General features: G+C 35.2%; 1 protein-coding gene and 1 long non-coding RNA gene across 2 annotated transcripts; both read right to left on the reverse strand.

Moving 5' to 3' along the window:
- Positions 1–6,269: 6,269 nt before the first annotated feature.
- Positions 6,270–8,986, reverse strand: LOC127903035 (uncharacterized). The gene is made up of 2 exons (XR_008055792.1): positions 8,032–8,986; positions 6,270–6,446 (listed from the first exon to the last, which is right to left on the reverse strand). It is a non-coding gene; the product is annotated as an uncharacterized LOC127903035 (long non-coding RNA).
- Positions 8,987–13,348: 4,362 nt separating this feature from the next.
- On the reverse strand, positions 13,349–17,968 carry LOC107178783 (uncharacterized). Its single transcript, XM_052443750.1, has 8 exons — positions 17,860–17,968; positions 16,893–17,088; positions 16,607–16,796; positions 16,343–16,543; positions 15,364–16,249; positions 14,050–15,267; positions 13,796–13,860; positions 13,349–13,699 (listed from the first exon to the last, which is right to left on the reverse strand). The coding sequence occupies exons 1-8, from the start codon at positions 17,966–17,968 to the stop codon at positions 13,349–13,351; spliced, it is 3,216 nt and encodes a 1,071-aa protein (XP_052299710.1).
- Positions 17,969–18,360: the final 392 nt, after the last annotated feature.

The following is an 18,360-nucleotide window of genomic DNA, read 5'->3' on the forward strand; positions in this document are numbered from 1 at the left end:
ACAATGCAATGCACTCCATTCAAGACATAGGGAAAAGGAAAAAGAAAGAAAAAAAATCAAATAATTCAAACGATAAAGTAACAGTAAATCAAATTCACAAAACGTTAAAATGAAAAGGCCTAATCAAAATTTTGGTGGGTCACTCAAATTGATTTCGGTATCTGTTTCACGTGGTTGGTATTCCAGATATTGTTTCAATCTTTGACCATTAACTTTAAATGCGATACATCTCTTGATAATCTAGAAAGGCTAATGACACATGCAATGCTAACAATGCATGCTAAAGAAATTAATGATGCATAAAACACTGAATGAAATTGCAGAAATAAAGCAAACTAAAAATTAAATAAGCAAAAATGCGAAATAAAAATAAACAAACTGAAAATAAATAAAATAAATAACTTAGGCGGTGAAACCAGCCATAAACAAAGAAATTAAAAGAAACAATTTAAGCGGTATTTTAAAACCAACCATATAATAAAACATAAAATTAAATAAATTAATGCACAAAAATAAATAAACTGAAATTAAAATGCTAGGTGGTAGAACCGACCATATAAATAAATTAGCAAAGTGAAATTAAAATGCTAGGCGGTAGAACCGACCATTTAAACAAAAAATACATAAATTAACAAAATTTAAATATCAGTTAGGCAGTAAAACCGACCATTTAAAATAAATGCGGAAAGTAAATTGCAAAAATTTAAAGAAATAAATTTGATTTGGGGACTGATTTGCAAAGGTTTCTGGGCTAAGATGAAGTTTCTCACAAATTTTATGGATAATGTTAAGGTTTGAAAAGAAGAGGGGTGCTAACTGAAGTTTTACAAAAAGAGAATAAAATAGAATCACGGAAAGATGGTAAAGACAAAACAAAAAAAATAAAAATAAAGTAAAGACAAACTAATACTAAATTTAGAAAACTCCCCGGCAACGGCGCCAAAAACTTGACACGACTCAAAAGTGTATTACTCTCAAGTATAAGAGTGTCTAGTTATAATATAACCCGGTGAGACCGGGGTCGAACCACAGGGAGTTTTAAATCTAGTAAAACTAAGAAAATTCAGCCATGGTTACAGCTGTTCAGACCGCTCAAGAAAAGCTGCCAATTACAGGATTCAATTCAGAAGGATATCATGTCTACCCTGCCAAACTTAAGGGCCACTTTCTTTGGGATTCACCAGGATCAGGAAATTGTGACCCAGATTGTCCCTGTTGGGATGATTGGGAAGACGATGATGTTGACCTGCAGTGAAGAAGAAAACCAAAAAAGAAAAAACCTAAAGCTCCGTGCTCACACAATCAACCTAAACCACCTCATCATCCTCCACCACCACCAGCTCCTTTACCCATCTACCAAAAAGAACTCAGATGGATTGCAAAAAATTGCAAGACTGAAGTTCTTCCACACATCTAGAATTCCAACCCACCCATACAGCCTATGGCTTGTATGATGTTTTCATCCACCTCCCAAGATTATTCCTCCAATTTCCCTGTCCTCGAAACCCAGACCGATCCACAACGAAAGGTCATAACCAAACCCTTTATTCCTTCAGCCATAACTTCTACAAATCATTTAGAAGACCCCAAACCTTTTGAGGTTGTTCTCAACTGGCAAACCCAAAATGCCAGAGCTCAAAATGAAACCTTGGTTGATATCCATAAGAAGGTTAACCATATCAGTTTACGAACTGATCATATCGAGTCTAAGATGGACTCTATCACTTCCCAGATGCAGCAAATTTACCAAAATCTTCAATCCAGAATCTTTCAACTGGATTCAGAATTACGAACCATGCTGAGTCATAGATACTATGGCCCAAAATTTTATCAAAGAGAAAAGGAAATCAGAAAATTGAAAGCAAAACTTGAACAGATTGAGGCAGAAAGGCAAAGGCCCACATTATTTACCACCTCTCCACCATTACCTCCCATCAGCCTAGTCTTCCATCCTTTTGCACCTATGCTTTCTCCCATAAAACCACAAGACCCATCTAAATTATTTGGCATGACACATACTTTATTTAGAAATCATCCTCTGCCAAAACCAACTAGATCTAAACCTCATCCTCGACCAAGACCAGAAAACCCACAGTTTCAATCACCTTTGTCAATCCCATAACAGCAACCACCTATTTATACCCCACTTCCTCCTCAACCAACACCAACTCAGGCCAAAGATAAATCCCCAATGCAACAATATAGTGCCCAAATGATCCCAGATCCATCCGATACAGACCAAACCTCTTATTCAAATCTAGCCGTTTCAGAAGATCCATCTGAATCTAAAATAGAATCTTCCATTTCATCTAGTGATACTGAAAAATCTTATGCTGATATCACTAGAATCCTTATGGCCCAACCTGAAGAAACCAAGCTTGCTCAATCCTCAAGAACTGACCCATTCTTTGAAATACCCTCAGATATTGAGGAAGATCCCCCAGAAACATCCTCAGCTCTGAATCGGCCTGCTCAACCCCAAAATGATCATAAACCTTCAAATGGTCCATGGTTCACTTTTGATGATATCCCTGCAGCTAAATGGAGAGACAAATTATCCGAAATGGCTGCTTGGACAGATCTCCAAATGTTAAGAGCAAATGCTACTCCAGCTTTAGTCCTTAGAGAACTTGCTACCCATTTTATGAGATCTTTAAGAGATTGGTTTGATACTTTAGGAGACTACAGACAATTACAGTTTGTGCAACTACCTAATGTCTCAACTGCTCTTTCTGTCATTCACGAACAATTCATTAGCAAATCAGCCGCAGTCTTGAAGCTGCAAGAAGAGACTACCTCAATATGAAATGCTGCTCCTTCAACTCTAAAGATCTTGATTTCCATTACAAACGGATGTCAATCCTGTTTTATAAGCTCAATGGGTTCAATGATCCGACTCTTAAACATGTATTTCTGGCATCATTACCTGAAGAATTGCAACCAGACATACAGAGGCAGCTTACGAGTCTCAATCTCACCATTGACAACATTTCCTTAGGAAGGATTTTCCAGATCGCCAAAGGATGTTTGGAAAAATTATGTGAACAGAAACAATTCTTCAAAGAACTGTTACAAGACAAAGAGCCTTTCCGGAGTGTTTGCAAAAAGCCTTACTTACAGATCAAATGTAAGAAAAAGAAAGATTGTGATTGCAACACCAAAAAGAAGAAGCATTTCCGAAAGTTCAATACTCCAGAATCGTTTTTGAGATCAAAATCCAGGCAAAAATCATACAAGTTTTTCAGGAAAAAAATCTAGTTCTTTCAGAGACCAAAAAAGGAGAAAGTCAAGCCGATGCTTCATTTGCAAAAATAAAGGCCATTATGCTAAGGATTGCCCCAACAAAAAAGAAAAAGCAATAAAGACAAACTAAAGCATGACTCATGCTTTAATTATTACTAGCCAACTTTGAAAAACCAAAAGTAATAAAGACAAACTCAATGATTTTGTACATCATTTACTGAAGAATGAAGCATTGAAGAAGACTTATAAGCATCAGTATTATCCGGTGCCTGATGAAAGTAGGTGGCCTCCTGAATTGCATTATAACATGCTTCCACCTATAATCATTAGAACTACTGGCAGGCCTCAAACAAAGAAGAGAAGAGAGGCGGATGAAAACAGGGCATTCAAGAGGAGTTCCAGTGTTAGGTGTAGTAATTTCGAAGAGTGGGGGCATAATGTGAGAACATGCAAAGTTGATAAGGGTTCAAAAAAATGAGAAAGATGAAAATTTTAAAGTCAACACATGTTACTTTGTGTAATTATAAGTTTTGAAGTTCTCTTTATATAAATTTCAGACTTATATATCTGCTTAATAATCTTATGATTTGTTTACACTACAGCTCAAGGGAAATGGATCAGGGATCAATAGTGAAAGCGGACAGAACTCAGGAGCCCAAAATCAACATGAGGCAGCAGTTGTCATTGAATTTAGAACATAAGAATTTGTCCATGATAATGGTTTGAATTTACTGATTCAGCAACTCACTTTTCTTAATTTATTTGTTTATAAACTATTTCATACTTGCTAATACAAATTTTTATTATTGAAGGACAATTGACCCAATCATAGAGAGCTTGTAGATGATAAATCCCACAGCAACAGCTTTGGTGGTAAGAAATATTTTTGTATAGTAATGACAGAGCCCAGACTAATCCCATACTACAAATTTTTTGGAGGGATGAGATGATACTTCACCTTACCTGTATAAGCTTTAAATTGTATAGATGTTGTATCATCTTTTACTCAACCATATAGATAAGTTTAAGTCTTTTTGTTCTTTTTTTGTGAACTGTGTGATAGTGAAAATCCTCACACCATTAACAAAGCATTTAAGTTAAGTCAAAACTTAACAAACTACTGAAAGTTGATTTTTGTAAATATGGGCTGTTGTTGATGTTGTATTGGCTGATTGTTTCACAACCATTAGTGACAGTTAGCACTTGTGTTGTTGCTGGATTTTATTAATTTTGAAATATCATATTACTATATTTGGTTGCTTGATGTTTTTAACTTCAATTTTATTTGTTGATGGATTGGTTACAGGTGATATTAAAATATCACATGATTGGATGTGTGAATGTTCTTTGACAGATGCTTAGAAACTGTTATTGTTTATTTTGTAGTTACAATTTATTTTTTGCTCGAACACATTTGGATGCTGATAATAGGTTAGCTCAGTTAGTTATGATTTTTTTTAAATATATGAGTGGCATGATTGACTTTGTGTTTCATTGCAAATTGGAGTTATAAATATATTTCACTTAGAAAACACTATTGCATTTGAGTTATAAAGCAGCAAAAAAAATTTTAATCATCATTGGAACATTTAGTTTAGAAAGCATTAGACTTGGTGACACACTACATAAGGTACATGACAACATTGAAAAGAAAGAATAACACATTGAATACAACCATAACCTTAGCAACAGTTGCAACCTTCGTAGGTTTCCGTGATTTCTCCACTCTGATCTTCACTGTCTTCACGTCATTTTCAATTCTAGATAGTACCGCATAGCATACATCTGTTGACACGCATCCTTCAAATAAAGCTCCACTGCCCACCACTTAAAATATCCACAACTATTTTTTTTGGCACAACGATAGTAAAGCATATGTGGATTGTCATCGGATTCCGAAATCTTCAAATCGGCTCTCATATAACATTTGCATATCTTATTTGAGAACCTAATGAGCTTGCCATTGATTGTATTCCTCCAAGCTGGCTCATAAAATGTGTTTGATCGAACAGAATTGTTTGAACTTTGTGACTCCATTGATGTGCAAGAATGTTCCAGCTTTGAATAATGCTTGGGAAATGTTGAGTTTTTTAATTGATTGTTGAATATATCAGAGATAGTTGATAAGGAGATGAAGTGATATTGGTAGTTTTGGGTTGGTGCCTTTAAAGTGAAATGAAAGCTAATTTTTCTCTTCAGTTTGAGTTGAAAGTGTATGCTGCTTATTTAGCTTGTTTATGGCAAGTTATATAGCCACTGATATTGGCAATATAACCGTTAAAAGGCAACGGTAATAATGTCAGTAACATTGCAGTTCAATTTCAAGTATTAACTTCAATATTTATCCTTTCCAATAGTTAAAAAAAAATTGAAAATGTTTGTTTTATTCATCCAAGTCATTTTAGAAAGTCAAAAGGGTGATTTGGTATTTTTATTGACCATTTTGGCGCCAAAACATACATGCTATTATTGACGCACAATTCCTTAATTTGTGTACATAAATATTTTTTCCCACGATAGAGGTATTTTCGTCATTTTATCAATCAATAAACGGTCAAACAAACAGGTTACTAACGTCAAGGGAGGTGGCTGATAATATGCGAATACAATCTCTCAAATTGAGAATACGCTAAATCTCAGGGGAGGTTCTGATAATTACCCTTATCAACAGTTGGATAAAATCTAACGGTCAATTGGGTAAAAGACAAAAAATGAGACTGTGAAATGATGGCTGCAACGTAATCCTTACTACATATACATCACATACCCAAATCTACGTAAAATCCAGATATTGGTATGGTCAACTTTAATCCAAGACCTACAAAAATTAAAATATAAATTCCATTAACGAATAGATAGTAATAGTGGCCAATTCCGCAGCAATTCAAATGATAATTTATAATTTCTATATTTACTTGCTTTGTCGTCCTTTTCTCATTAATTTCCCTTGGAGTCATAATAGGAAACTGTTGTTCTACTGTTCTAGTGCAAGAGTATATGATTAAATGATATTAAAACTACATAGATAGATTTAAATTAATATTTCATAATCTCAAATATCCCCAATAATACGTTTTTCACTAAGAATACATTTTTCATTTTCATGTATACTCAAATGCACAATACATTTTCCATAATACAACTTCTATTGTAAAACTAATTTAGGATCATTTCTCCATTAATTTCCATCGCCCCATACGTCTCTGAAAAAACAAATTAAAAATAGTAGCAAACTAAAACCCAAAATAGCAATAAATTAACATAAATAATAGCAAATTAACACAGAAACAGCCAAAAATTGCAAGATATCAAAACCCAAAAATAGCAAATAAATAACTAAATAAATAAACCCAAAATATCATAAAATTAACCCAAAATAGAAGGGAATTAACCCAGAAACAGCAGAAAAAAAACTCAAAACCAACAGGAAATCAAGCCCAAAAATGGCGAAAATTAACCCAGAAACAACAGGAAAAAAAGACAAAAAATAGCAACTGAACAGAAACACAGCAAAAAATTATCCTAGAAGCAACAGCAAAACAGCAAAACAGCAAAAAATAGCAACGAAAGTAGCAGCAAATCAATCTCGAAAAAGAAGCAAATCAACATAAAGAATTGCAGCAAACCCAAAAATAGCAAGAAACAAAGCCAAAGAACAGAATGTAGTAAAAAATATAAACAAAAAAAATTGCCCAAAAATAACAACAAATCAAGCCCCAAAATAGAATTGCAGCAAACACAAAAATAGCAGGAAACAAAGCCAAAAAAGCATAATGTAGTAAAAAAATATGAACAAAAAATTTGCCCAAAAACAGCATAAAATTTAGGCAGAAACAGATGTAAATTTAATCCGCAGCAAAATAACCCAGAAACTGCTGAAAATCAAGCCAAAAAGCAACAAAAAAATTATGGAGAAACAACAACAAATCAAAAACAAAACTGCACGTATGACTTAGAATTTTTCTAAAAAACGTGTCTGTGGCTTGGCTTGTACAAAAGATATTTTACATAAACTACGTGTGATGAATCTCAAAATTTTCAACTCCATATAACACAATATAAGAGCAAACAAATTTATTATAGATCCCGTAAGCTTAAATTATAATTCATAAAATTGCAACAAGGCATTGTAACACCAACACAAAACTAGATATCAGGAGTGAATTTTAATGATCTCCAACTAAACTTGACTCTAGTTCAAATAGTTCAAAGAACATTCTGATTGAATAGATATGCAAGAATGAATATTAATTTTACCAGCAGGGCATTTACAAGACCACAAGTATACAGTTTGAAGAATTGAGACTTAGACTTCCACACAACCTAAATATTGTTGGATAAAAATGACAGAGAAAATAAAATTATCATACTAAAATAACAAATGTAATTTTTTTGTCTGAGAACCCAATTACGCTAAGTTACACCCATCACGCATATCCAGATAAGGCTCCACCATTAGAAAAGTAGTTGTGAACAATGCTCTTTGGGAAACTACAGGATCTTACACATTTAATTTCTGTAAAGGATTCCCTAAACATTACCAACTAGGCATTTACACTACCACAACAGGCATGCAGTTTGAAGAAATGAGAGTTAGACTTCCACAATGTAAATATTGTTGGACAACGGTAGAACCATCTCCAAGATTTACGAAGGACAACATATAATTAACAATAGCAAGAGTGTTTGGATGAATCTAAACCTTACAATTAGAAATGACATGTTAACGTTAGAATAAAAGGAATTTATAAATTATTTTAGTAGTGCATTAAACTCAAGATGCAATACCTCTCTGACTTCATCTTCTGTGCTTCTACCATATGCATCTTCACCACTCGGTTGATTAAATGAGTGACACACCGGCTGAACTGGTTGTTTCGAACGATGGGCTACCTGTCCTTGCCTTTCTCTTACGAATTTAAGTAGAATCTAACCAACGAAGAACTTAACTTTGAAATCGACGAGGAAGGACCGGTCATCGGAGATGAAATAGAGGTGGCGACCTCCCAAGCAGTATCGATTTGTTGAAACTCAACGAGACACTGATTCACTGCCATACAGTTACATAGTCCATCCGCATCAAAAGACCCTTGGTTTGTAGAAAATTCGGTGGCGGATTTTGCAGAGGATGGTCTTGGAGGAGATGAAACTCCTCTTGCTTACCGTTTTGGGTCTTCTTTTTTATTTTTTTTTTCAGACAATTGCAAATATTTGTAATTCATTTACTAAGATCCACTACAAAGTCCTCAGATCTCCAATACCCACTTCTTTAGGGAGATCTTTCACTTAACCAATCACAGTAAAATGTCTCTATTTAAAGTTTAGGAAAGGCACAACCGCACAAGGGAACATTAAACATAACCAACCACAGGAAAACCCAGTTTTCAATTAAATGTTTAAAATTCAACAAAGATAATAAAACATGTTTCACTCCTTCAGGGATTGCATCCCTTTTCAATCAATCTTTTCTCCATGCATATTTCAACCTGAATATGTTATTCAACACATAAAAGCTTCCTTAAAGTGTTGGCATCATATGGAATATCTGGCTGAAGTTGAGAGGGTGTTGCTCATCGGTGAGTTGGAGATTTCAGGAGACAAAACAAGCATGCCGCCAGCGGTACCAGAGGGCTAGTAATTGACGGTGGTGATGGAGTGCTGGGACTGTTGGAATTTAAAAGGGAATGCTAGTGAGCTTAGCGACGAGCCTGCCTCTCTTTTCAAATTTTGCATTTGGTCGAGACTCGCATGAACACGAGAGAGAGAGAGAGAGAGAGGCGTCCTCTTCATTTAGGATTTCTCTATAATGCTCTAATTTTTTTTACAGCATCAATAATGTTTTAATTGTATATTATTAGATTAAATTTAATGGTATATAATATTTGTGTTAAAGAAAAAAAAAGAAAAATAATATTAAACAGATTATTAACCGTTGAAGGATGGAAAAATTTTGTAAAATAACTGTGACCACCCTTAGAGTTTGAAGCAACTTCACTTAAATAACATATTTTATTTAAAATTACTTTTCAACTCTCCTTTAAATTTGTATTGTGATAATATTTTTAAATAAATTTTCCAAAATCTATTACCATTAAGTATAAAATATAATATGAAGTAGGTTATTTAAAACAAATCAAATAAATAAATTACAATTGCAAAATTTATATATGATATAACACTAATAAATAACACTACTAAGTACGTATAATTAAATAAACATCATACTTACATCAGTAAACACATTGGTAAGATTGCTTGTAACCTAAAAACTACTTGATCACTCATGTTTTAATAAAATTTAAAATCGCATATTAACATGCTCATTATTTTATATAATACTAATTACCATTGTGATCATGAAGTATATGTTATTTTTAACACTCATCTAATGTACCTATTTTCTGAATTTTTTGGTTACCTTATAATTAATATTCTTACATGATAGGAATTTTAAGTTTTACAAGCCTATATATTTTCATTTTATTTTCAAATATCACTTTGTTAATTTCATAAAAGTTAAATATAATATATATTCTTCATGAGCTTTAGGTATGAATCATAAAAGATTATTTTATTGACATCCTTTGATTGTAATAATAAAATTTATATAGCTATATATTTTTTTTTCATTGGTGAATAAAATATTTCTCATTTGTTGTGACTCATAGTATTACTAATAAAACATATATAAAATATTTTATTACAATGCCTTCTATTATCATTATTGTTTAGGTATTAATGGTTTGTAATTAAATTCATACGATACAAATTATTATAATACTTTATGTAATATCTTTATATAAAGTATTATTGAAATAACATTACTTGATAATTACATTTATTTTAATGCTATTAAATATATTTCTAATACTAAATGTAAAAATTAATACATAATAGTTTTAATTCCAAAATTATTTGTATTTCTTTCATTTTTTGATGATTTAAAATATTTATCAATTGATTAGATAAAATAATTTAAAATACGAAGAAATATCACAACTTGCAGATTACTTGTTAGATAATTACTTATGCATTAAAATTAATTAAGAGTGAAGATTTTAATATTAAATCCAATAATCCCATTATAGATTGAGGGATTTTTATCCATTATAATATAAATTTTCTTTTATCAATTAATTAAAAAATAAAAAATATATTGACACGACCCGTCCCGCACCCCCAGGGCGAATTTATCTAAACTCGTATAATCGAATCGATAATAATTATGATCCCCAAACCTACAATTTACAAAACATACTCCCAAAATAATTCAATATTCATCCATCCTTCGTAACCAACTTCTCAAGTCAACATACCAAATATCACCCAAATCATTCTAATATTAAAATATAATGGTTATCCTTAATTACAAAATACAACAAATAAATACAATTCGCAATATCCCAAATATCAAAATATTAAATCTATGACTCCTAGTACCATCACGTGGCCACAATTTCAAATCTAAGTATCGTTGTTGGGTCGACTGATGTACCTGCAAATCTCCTGTGGGAGGGAAAAATATAATAAAAACGGGGTAAGTATAAAACTCAGTGAGCTCAGTGAGTGGATAGTAGTTTTTGAAAAATAAATTTATTTAAAATGATTTAATCTTTCTCAAATCAATTTCATCAAAATATCATAAGAACTTATATAAACATATTCAATTCAAATCATGCACTGAAATAACTATATTGCATAAATCTACATAAAATCAATAAAATCATAATACTTATAATATCAAATACTGAATACCAAAAACTATCACCAAACAACTACCCAGGGGAATGATCTCATCATATCTGGACCTCGACGGACGGGCAATCACGAAACCATCATGCCCCGGAGCTACAATGGATAGATGGGGAAATCTCATCTCATATCTCATGTATCTCAACATTTGTATCTCTGTAATCATCATACTGCATGCATAAGCCCCCAAAAGGCAAAAGCGTCCAAACACAAGGCCCAAAGCCTCTATGTGTGTTCAAACGAGCCCCAAAGGCCTCTATTTCATCTCATCTGTATCTCTATATTCATCTCGTATTATCTATATCTCTGTATCTGGAGGGGAATGGTACTGTCCAATGATTTTCCAAACAACTTTTTTATACACATGTTCATAAACATATAATCACATATGAAATCTCATTTTCTTTTTATTTAACATATCTCAAATCCATTGAATTCTAATATCATGCATTTACTCAAAAACGACAATAAAATCATTAATCAAACTCATTCTTGATAACAATAAATATCAGCACGTAAATAAAAATCAATTTTCTAGAAAATCATTAAATCAAAGCATCAAAAACTTATTATCAAACCATGTTGTACTATATGGTAAAATCAGAATATACTATGAAAATAGGTTTTGTTTATTTCACTCACAGTGACCAAGTTCAGACTCGGTATCAACAACGTTCATGGGTTGATTCTCGTTCGCAGATCCTCCTAATTAAAGAAACGACACAATCATTCTCCGTAGATTTGAAATACAACTAATTTTACATAATAATTCTCAAACAATATCTATCCACAATAAACTATTCCCGCATGCACAAAATTACCAAAATACTCCTACATGTCAAAATTACCAAAATGCCCCCAACATCATTATTTTACCAAATTATCCTCAGAATCTTCCATTACTAAATTGTCCTCAATTCAGATCACAAAATTACCACAATGTCAGAAATTATGAAATTACCCTCGGAATCTCAAATTACCTCATTGCCCTAACCTAAAATTACCAAATTATCCACTGATTCCACAAATTACAAATTCACCCTAAAGTTTTATGAATTTATCGAATTGCCCATGTCAGTCAACGGTGACCGGCCTTTAGTCAACGACGACGGGAAGCTTAGGTCTGATAGTTCAGACCTCCGTGAGTCCAACGGTGCTGGCGGTGACCTCCCACGTGCGGCGATGGCGGCGGATCGTGCTCCCAAAGCCGCGAGCTTTCCAAGTGGCTGATCGTCGACAATCCGGCCGTTTCAGGTGACAAGGTTGGTCAGAAAATAATGCTGGTGATGTGAGGAGTAGAACCCAGCTAGAGGCGTGCCCAAACACCGGCGAAATAGACGGCGATGATGATGGGCTTTTGCCGCGTCTTTTCGAGCTTCGATCGTCGACGTTCTTGCCGTTTTCTTGCGATGATGACAACGGGAATATAACCGGCGTCGCTCAAGCTTTATATCGGTACTAAGCTCGGCCGGTGAGGTGGCTGAAATCACGAGATCCGTCCAGGTCAAGGTCGCAGGTCGGGTCGGATTCGCGGGTCAAACCGAATCAATCTTTCTCTCTCCTTCTCTCTCACATGTCCCTCTTTCTTTCCTCTTTTGGAAATCTGCTTCCCCCTTTCCATTTATAGAAACCAACTTCTTTTTTTTTTTTTTTGCACTTAGTCTTAATACAAATTAAGCTAATACCGGACTCGTGACGAAAATAAAATCTGACTACCCAAGCTTTTAATTGCGCTCAATTTATCTTGATTTAATGTTGTGACAATTTTAAAATTAATATCAAAGAGGAAAAATTAAATCATACATTTAATTAGGAAAAATCAAAGTGCATATGTTACAATCCTCCCCCCTTATAAAAATTTCTTTCTCGAAATTTACACATCTGATGAGAACAGGTGAAGGTATTGGGCTCGCATTAAGTCTTCGCGTTCCCAAGTAGCTTCTTCCTTGTTGTGATTCCTCCATAACACTTTTACTAACGGAATAGTTTTTTAACGCAAAACTTGGTGCTTCTGTTGTAGTATTTCCACGGGCTCCTCTTCATAAGTCAAGTCTTCTTTCAGCTCAATTGGTTGTCTCGATAACACGTGACTAGGATCATACACGTACTTCGGGAGCATCGAGACATGAAATACATCGTGGATTCTGGATAACTCAGGTGGTAGAGCTAATCGGTATGCCAACCGACCAATACACTCCACGATCTCATATGGTCCAATATAACGTGGACTTAGCTTCCCACGCTTCCCAAATTGAAGTACCCCTTTCCAAGGAGATATACGTATGAAAACCTTATCACCCACTTCAAATTCAAGTTCCCGCCTACGCTTATTTGCGTAGCTCTTTTGTCTGTTTTAGGTTGCCTTTAATCTTTCCTGAATAAGTTGTATCTTCTCATTAGTATTCTGAACCAATTCGGGACCAAAAAGCTTCCGCTCTCCAACCTCATCCCAACATACGGGAGTTCTACATTTCCTGCCATATAAAGCCTCATAAGGTGCCATCTCGATGCTAGCTTGATAACTATTATTATAAGCAAACTCCATCAAAGGTAAATAAATGTCCCAACTACCCTTAAACTCTAAAACACAAGCTCGTAACATATCCTCCAGAGTTTGATTAGTACACTCTGACTGACCATCAGTATGTGGATGAAAAGTTGTACTAAAATTCAACTTGGTGCCTAAAGCCTTTTGCAAGCTTGTCTAGAAATTAGAAGTGAATCGGGAATCTCTATATGAAATAATAGACACAGGTGCTCCGTGAAGTCGAACTACCTCGGCCACAAAAATATTCCCTACCTTCTCCATCGAATAAGTGGTCTTGAATGGTAAAAAGTGAGCAGATTTTGTAAGTCGATCAACAACTACCCAAACAATATCATGACCACTCTAGGTACGTGGAAGTCCTACTACAAAATCCATGGTGATGTGCTCCCATTTCCACTCAGGGATAGGAAGCGGCTGTGAAAACTCTATAGGTCTCTGATGTTCAGCCTTAATCTACTGACAAACTAAACATCGAGATACAAATTTTGCTATCTCTCTCTTCATACCTTGCCACCAGTAATGATCTCTCAAGGTACGGTACATCTTCGTACTACCAGGATGCATAGCATAAGCTAAATCATGAGTTGGGTAGTTTTGTTCATGCTTTTTAAGTTGTCTAGAAGCATAAACCACTACTTTCCCATGTTGCATTATCACACAACCCAATCCTTGCCTAGATGCATCACTGTATACTACAAACCCTTCATTACCCGATGGAAGTGTAAGAACTGGTGCTGAAGTAAGACGTGCCTTGAGTTCTTGAAAGCTCTTTTCACAATCATCATCCCACTGGAACTTAGCATTCTTTCTAGTTAACCGTGTCAGAGAAGTAGCAATCTTGGAGAATCCCTCCACAAATCTACAATAATAGCCAGCTAATCCAAGGAAACTTCGAACCTCGGTCACATTTGTAGGCCGTTCCCAATTTACAACTGCTTCGATCTTTTGAGGATCGACATAAATTCCTTTAGATGATATCACATAGCCTAGAAATACTAATTTATCCAACCAGAACTCACACTTGTTGAACTTGGCGTACAATTGATTTTGCCTTAAAGTCTGCAAAACAGTTCGCAAGTGCTCTGCATGTTTCTCTTGACTCCAAGAATACACTAAAATATCGTCAATAAACACAATCACAAATCGATCCAGATAAGGGCAAAATACCATATTCATAAGATCCATAAAAGCTGCTGGAGCATTAGTCAACCCAAATGGCATCACCAAGAACTCATAATATCCATAACGAGTTCTAAATGTTGTTTTAGGAATATCTGCCTCTTTAATTCTAAGTTGATGATATCCCAAACGCAAATCAATCTTAGAAAACACATTCGCTCCCTGAAGTTGATCAAACAAGTCATCAATACATGGAAGTGGATATTTATTACGTACTATAACTTTATTCAACTGCCTATAGTTAATGCAGAGTCTAAAAGTACCATCCTTTTTCTTAGCAAACAAAACCGGAGCTCCCCACGGAGATACACTAGGTCTAATAAACCCTTTATCCACTAATTCTTGCACTTGAATCTTAAGTTCCTTTAGTTCAGCTGGAGCCATCCTATACGGTGCTATAGATACAAGAGCCGTCCCAGGGACTAAATCAATAGAAAACTCAATCTCTTTGTTAGGTGGCATCCCTGGAAGTTCATCTGGAAATACATCTGGAAATTCTTGGACTACTGGAATATCTTCCAATCTCAACTCCCGAACTTCAGTGTCTATTACGCATGCAAGATAAGCCTAGCAACCCTTTCTTAGTAAGCGTCTTGCATCAATGGCCCATATGACACATGAGGGTAAAACTCTACGCTCACCACAAAATTTCACCTCAGTTTCTCCTGGCTTATTGAACACAACTTCTTTTTTGAAACAATCCACAGTAGCATGGTGAGATGCAAGCCAATCCATGCCCAAAATGGCATCGAAATCTTGAATGTCTAAAATAATCAAATTCGCCCTAAATTCATGCTCACCCAATCGAATCATGCAATCTCGATACACCCTCTCGGCAAGCAGTGACCCTCCGGTAGGTGTAATAACAACTAAACCATAATCCAGCAATTCAGGCTCTCTCTCTATATGCATAACAAATGTACGAGAAACAAAAGAATGCGTGGATCCATGATCAATAAGAATATGAGCATCATGGCCAAAGATAGATAATGTACCCATAATAACTTCTGGTGTAGCATGAGCCTCCTGCTGTGTCAAGGCAAAGACTCGAGCCTGAGTACGAGGTCGACCAGGTTGACCTCTCTGACTTGGAATAGTGCCCTGACTCCTAGATATAGAACCCCCTGTCTGCATACCCCTTTGACCATGAGCTGGTCCAGAGTGAGATTGATATTGTGGGGCTGTCCCTCGAGCAGAACTGTCACCCTGAGATAAAGTGGGGCAGAATCTCTTAATATGTCCAGGTTGTCCACATAAATAACACATATTGTCTTCAATACGGCATTGGCCCTGATGGTTCCTACCACACGTAGGACAAGAGGTCTGTTGTATACTACTACGGTGTCCTCCGTTATTCCTATCATATTGCCCCTGAGTCCTAACATTACTCCCCACTGATGGCTGTGCCGAACTGTAACTGATGGTCTGTCTCTGATCTCCCCTGCTGCTTATACTCTGATTCTTTTGCACGGCAGCAAAATAATTTGTATGTGAGCCTCTCTTCGGCGGCCTACTACTCGAGAAACCCTATGTCCAACTCTGGCTAAGTCATTGTTTCAGAGCCTGAACTCTACATCCCTCAGAGATACTATGCTCTAATCTCTTGGCTGCCTCAACTACCTCAGCAAACTCAGTGTATCGTGATGCCGTCACAGTTGTACGAATCTCAAATCGGAGACCCTCCTCAAAACGCTTGCATCTCTCTCTCTCATCACCAACTGCTGAAGTGGCAAATCTAGAAAGATCCAAAAATTTCTTCTCATACTCTTCTACTGACATAGATCCTTGAACCAGCCGAAGGTATTCACTCTGCTTAATATCCTAATACACAGCTGGAAAATAATGATCGTAGAATTCCTTACGTAAAATAGCCCATGTAAGCACAGCATGCCCCTGGCATTTACGCTCCACTGTCTGCCACCAATGATAAGCCCTATCCTCGAGTAGAAAAGTGGCAAATGAAAGTCTATCCTCCTCTGAGCATCTCATCACATCAAAAATACGTTCTAATTTAAAAAGCCACGACTTTGCCTCAGGTGGATCTCTAGAACCATTAAAACTCTTGGCCCCTAAACTTCATACACGCTCGATAGTATTTACATGACCGACATATGGATGAGTCTAATTCTGTACCACTATAGTCACAATCTGAGCTGATCTATCAATTTACTGCTCAATGTTCGGAGCATTTCCTGGTGCCTGTTGCACAACCTTGTGCGTTGAAGACTCAACTATTCCCTCATTTACGGGATCATTTTCCGCCGCAGGTACATCTCCTGGAGTCAACCCAGCTACTAGCCTAGTACGGCCACAACCACAACCACGTTCGCTGCCACGTCTACTACTACAACGAATCATGATGCTGCCTATAAAATATCAATTCCGACTTTCATAACAATAAAACTTATTCTATTTACGACAGTAAAGTCTACAGAATCTAAAACAATGCTCTGATACCAACTTGAAACAACTCGTCCCGCACCCCCAGGGCGAGTCTATCTAAACTCGTATAATCGAATCGATAATAATTATAATATCTAAGAATTCTATCAAAAATTCGACAGAATCTCCCCTATAAATAATACATCCCCAAACCTACAATTTACAAAACAATACTCCCAAAATAATTCAATATTAATCCATCCTTCATAACCAACTTCTCAAGTCAACATACCAAATATCACCCAAATCATTCTAATATTAAAATATAACGGTTATCCTTAATTACAAAATATAACAAATAAATACAATTCGCAATATCCCAAATATCAAAATATTAAATCTACGACTCCTAGCACCATCACGTGGCCACAATTTCAAATCTAACTATCATTGCTGGGTCGATTGATGTACCTGCAAATCTCCTGTGGGAGGGAAAAATATAATAAAAACGGGGTAAGTATAAAACTCAGTGAGCTCAGTGAGTGGATAGTAGTTTTTGAAAAATAAATTTATTTAAAATGATTTAATCTTTCTCGAATCAATTTCATCAAAATATCATAAGAACTTATATAAACATATTCAATTCAAATCATGCACTGAAATAACTATATTACATAAATATGCATAAAATCAATAAAATCATAATACTTATAATATCAAATACTGAATACCAAAAACTATCACCAAACAAGTACCTAGGGGAATGATCTCATCATATCCGGACCTCGACGGATGGACAATCAGGGAACCATCGTGCCCTGGAGCTACAACGGATAGATGGGGAAATCTGATCTCATATCTCATGTATCTCAACATATGTATCTCTGTAATCATCATACTGCATGCATAAGCCCCCAAAAGGAAAAAGCGCCCAAACACACGGCCCAAAGCCTCTATGTGTGTTCAGACGGGCCCCAAAGGCCTCTATCTCATCTCATCTGTATCTCTATATTAATCTCGTATTATCTGTATCTCTGTATCTTGAGGGGAATGGTACTGTCCAATGATTTTCCAAACAACTTTTTTTATACACATGTTCATAAACATATAATCACATATGAAATCTCATTTTCTTTTTATTTAACATATCTCAAATCCATTGAATTCTAATATCATGCATTTACTCAAAAACGACAATAAAATCATTAATCAAACTCATTCTTGATAACAATAAATATCAGCACGTAAATAAAAAT

The sequence above is a fragment of the Citrus sinensis genome, chromosome 6 (assembly GCF_022201045.2).
Source record: "Citrus sinensis cultivar Valencia sweet orange chromosome 6, DVS_A1.0, whole genome shotgun sequence".
In the NCBI taxonomy this organism is placed as follows: Eukaryota; Viridiplantae; Streptophyta; class Magnoliopsida; order Sapindales; family Rutaceae; genus Citrus; species Citrus sinensis.